This window comes from Rhagoletis pomonella, unplaced genomic scaffold (assembly GCF_013731165.1).
Source record: "Rhagoletis pomonella isolate Grant_MI unplaced genomic scaffold, Rhpom_1.0 Rhpom_scaffold_00010, whole genome shotgun sequence".
NCBI lineage: Eukaryota > Metazoa > Arthropoda > Insecta > Diptera > Tephritidae > Rhagoletis > Rhagoletis pomonella.
The window spans coordinates 8498428-8501680 of record NW_023458564.1 but is presented as its reverse complement, the minus strand read 5'-3'; the positions used below and the strand labels follow the sequence as shown (position 1 = coordinate 8501680).

Below are 3253 nucleotides of genomic sequence, written 5' to 3'. Positions count from 1 at the left end.
AAAAACCAAAATTTCTTTGGTTACGATGGGTCTGCTTTAGTTCCAATGACTGTCATTATGTACATACTATGATACCAAAGTAAACTTAGTCAGGCAGAGTTATTAGATTAGCAGGTATGTATATATATATATGCATGTACACATGGGAATTATTTAAAATTTAATGTGAACACGCTATAGAAATGGTCGATACATATGCATACATATAAGGGGACATGTGTGTGCGTAGCTTGATGGGATTTTTAGGGGTGCTTTATAAAACTTTATAAAAATATATGGTAGTACCAATTTACCTGCATTCAAAAACAATTTAAACATTTCAGCTATATGTACTCTACTTACTTGGCTAATTGTAATTAGATTTGGCGGCTGATTGCAAGCACCAATTATTGGCAGTATATTTGGATGTGAGAAAATGCGGAGCTTAGGAAACTCTTCATTAAAATCACGCGATATACGTGAAGTGCACTGGCGAACGGCTAAGATCTGTAATTAAATCAGTAAGTATTACATATATTTAAAACTATTACCGTTGTTGAAAGTATGGCTGACTTTCAAAATGTATCAATACAATGTTTGGAAACTGTTATACTGCTGTATTCAAACTGTTTGTATATGCAAAGTTGCGACACATTGCAACCATATACATTGCATATTTGAAATATTCAATATAGCAATGAACAATTCTTTTTTTTTTTGAATATTCTATATTTAAGCATTAAGAAGCATCAACTTTGTTTCTGATGTGCTGATTGCTCAAGCGATACGTTTCGATAAATTATCGGTAGCGTTTTGGAACAGTATACATTGTCAATATTTTGTAGTTCGACGTTATGGAACCTTAGACTTTGTGCGTATACAAAGCAATTGACGTTTTGGTAGTCAGCCTATTTCACCATTACCTTTGCAATAACATCATTCTTTTGCCAACGTCCACGCCATGTCTCGCCAGATGGGGTTACTGCAATTTTCGTGTGTAAATCTAATTCACCCAAACTGATACCCTTAAAACGGGAGAGTGTAGCATCGCGTGAACGGGTTTTCGTACCCAACCAACTTTGCTCCTTAAAGCTTATCTTTTTAATATCATGACCGTTACGTTCAGCTAAGTCGTGCAAACGCTTTGACAAACCAGCCTTTGCCTTATCCAATGGTGTATCATTGTCCTTGTTGGCGATGGAAACGAGTGCGCCAGCATTTACTAAGTCTTCGCAAATCATATCATAGCCCCAGAAGCAAGCGTAATGCAGTGGTGTATTGCCGTGCTCGTTTACAGCATTGACATCAGAGCGCTCGCGAATTAGCTAAATGGATAAAATAAGTAGCGAATTATAATATGGGAAAAAGAAATTTTTAATATGCAATCGAACTCACCAATTGCACAATGTCCCGATGTCCATGTGCCGCAGCCAGATGTAGCGGAATATCATCGCCCATGTTGGTGGCATTAACGCGTGCTCCACGTTGTATTAGAGTTTCTACTAATTTTGTGTGACCCTCTTTGGCGCACCAGTGAAGAGGACTGAAGCCATGATCATCACTAAAATAAGTATTTGAATTAGACCAGGAAATGTTTATTATTATTTAAGTAGTAATAATCAAAAACAGCCTTTTAGGGAACACAGTGTGACATCGGACGCAGATGGGACCGGAAGCTAATGCCCGCTTGGCTTAATTCGAAAGATTTCATTTTGCAAAACACTTTGGTTACACATTGTGGCTTTAAAAAGACCTGCACAAGTTGGCTATTAGAATTGTAAGTTCTATTAAAAATTAAGGATGTGCAATATTACAAATGTTTTAACTGTATTTACATATTTAATTTTAATTCTGCGCTTCACATACAAGCATTAGATATGTGTATAATCAAAGAACGTTCTCTGATATAATGTTTATGCATTAATACATATGTAGGCATGTATGTGTATTTAAATTCTCTTGAATCAGGCGAAGGTTACACATCTCACCATCTGCCACTGGATACGTATTTGTTGTTGCGCTTTTTAATATGCAAATGTTTATACAGATTTTCAAAGCAATCAAGAATTCGTCATGACGTCACTCATCATTTCGGATTCAGCCTTGCGCAATATTTGCCAAGCGCTGAGATTATTGGTACTTTGTCCAAGAAGGTTTATGAGAAATTTCTTTAAATATACTTTTGTTTTTTTACCCCAAATTCATATCATTGCCCGTATCTTCCAGCCACAGACGCACTTGTATCGAGTTTCCTTCACGACACCAATGAAATATATCCTCCATTTTTTTGGCACAAAAGTCTGAATTTTAATTTTTAAAGCAATATAAGTGCACAAAATTCGAATCAGGTATTAATAACACACAAAAGTATATTTTAATGCGCTTTTTTTAAACAAATTACTAAAGAAATTCAACAGATTGGTTGCAAAGGAGGCGAATTTAGGAATGATGAATGTCAGAACAGGGATAGATCAAAAACTTCCACTGGAATCCACTACCGAAAATCACTGGAAAGCACTACCGGAAGTATAGGGTGATAACCCATTTCGCCATTTTCCCATCATTCCAATCGGTTACGGACCAAAATACACTGGAGGAATCGGTTGGGGTCTTATATGTATCCGGTTTGAGTATTTGCTACTATGAGTGTTGATTAGAGATGTAGCAAACCATATGCATCCGGTACTGAGGAACAGGTACAACTCCTGACTCGAAGTAGCATATTTTTACTCACATTAAACTCGTTACTCGCATTTTCCCTATTTGCACCATTAACGCGAATCAATACAACACCACATTGTGCGGGAACGAAACTGTTGTTCATATCGATACTAAAGTGTATTGCGTGTATATATGTATGTATATGTCCATGCATGCATATGTACGAACGAACATTTTCTTACGCTGGGAGACTCGCTGAAGAGAACGTTTAATACAAAAGTAACTAGTAAAGTAACGATACGAAAGATATGGGTGTTGATTGGATTAGTACCGAATACATACGGGTATCCAAATTTTCGTTACTTTTACAGCTCTTATGTTGATAAACATTGGAACAGGCTGCAGAGCCTGTATGAAAATAAAAAAAAAAACATTACGTATAAAAATACTAATAATAAATAATGATAATCTCTACATGGAGGAGAAAACTAAAAAAAAATTACTTAGTTATTTACTACCTCACATTTGCAAATTGCTTTTCATATTGTGGCGAATACTGCGGCAACACAAAGCGAACAACGAGAAATAGGCAGAATGTTCGAAGAATGACGTA

The 3253-nt window shown here is 36.1% G+C and overlaps 2 protein-coding genes across 3 annotated transcripts in view; one reads left to right on the top strand and one right to left on the bottom strand.

The window, feature by feature from the left end:
- LOC118746001 (integrin-linked protein kinase-like) overlaps positions 1-3253 on the top strand; it is a 263182-nt gene that overhangs the window by 2219 nt on the left and 257710 nt on the right. The gene's annotated exons all lie outside the window — the stretch shown is intronic.
- Positions 2170-2455, bottom strand: LOC118746011 (integrin-linked protein kinase homolog pat-4-like). Its single transcript, XM_036479729.1, has one exon. The coding sequence runs from the start codon at positions 2260-2262 to the stop codon at positions 2170-2172; it is 93 nt and encodes a 30-aa protein (XP_036335622.1). The 5' UTR covers positions 2263-2455.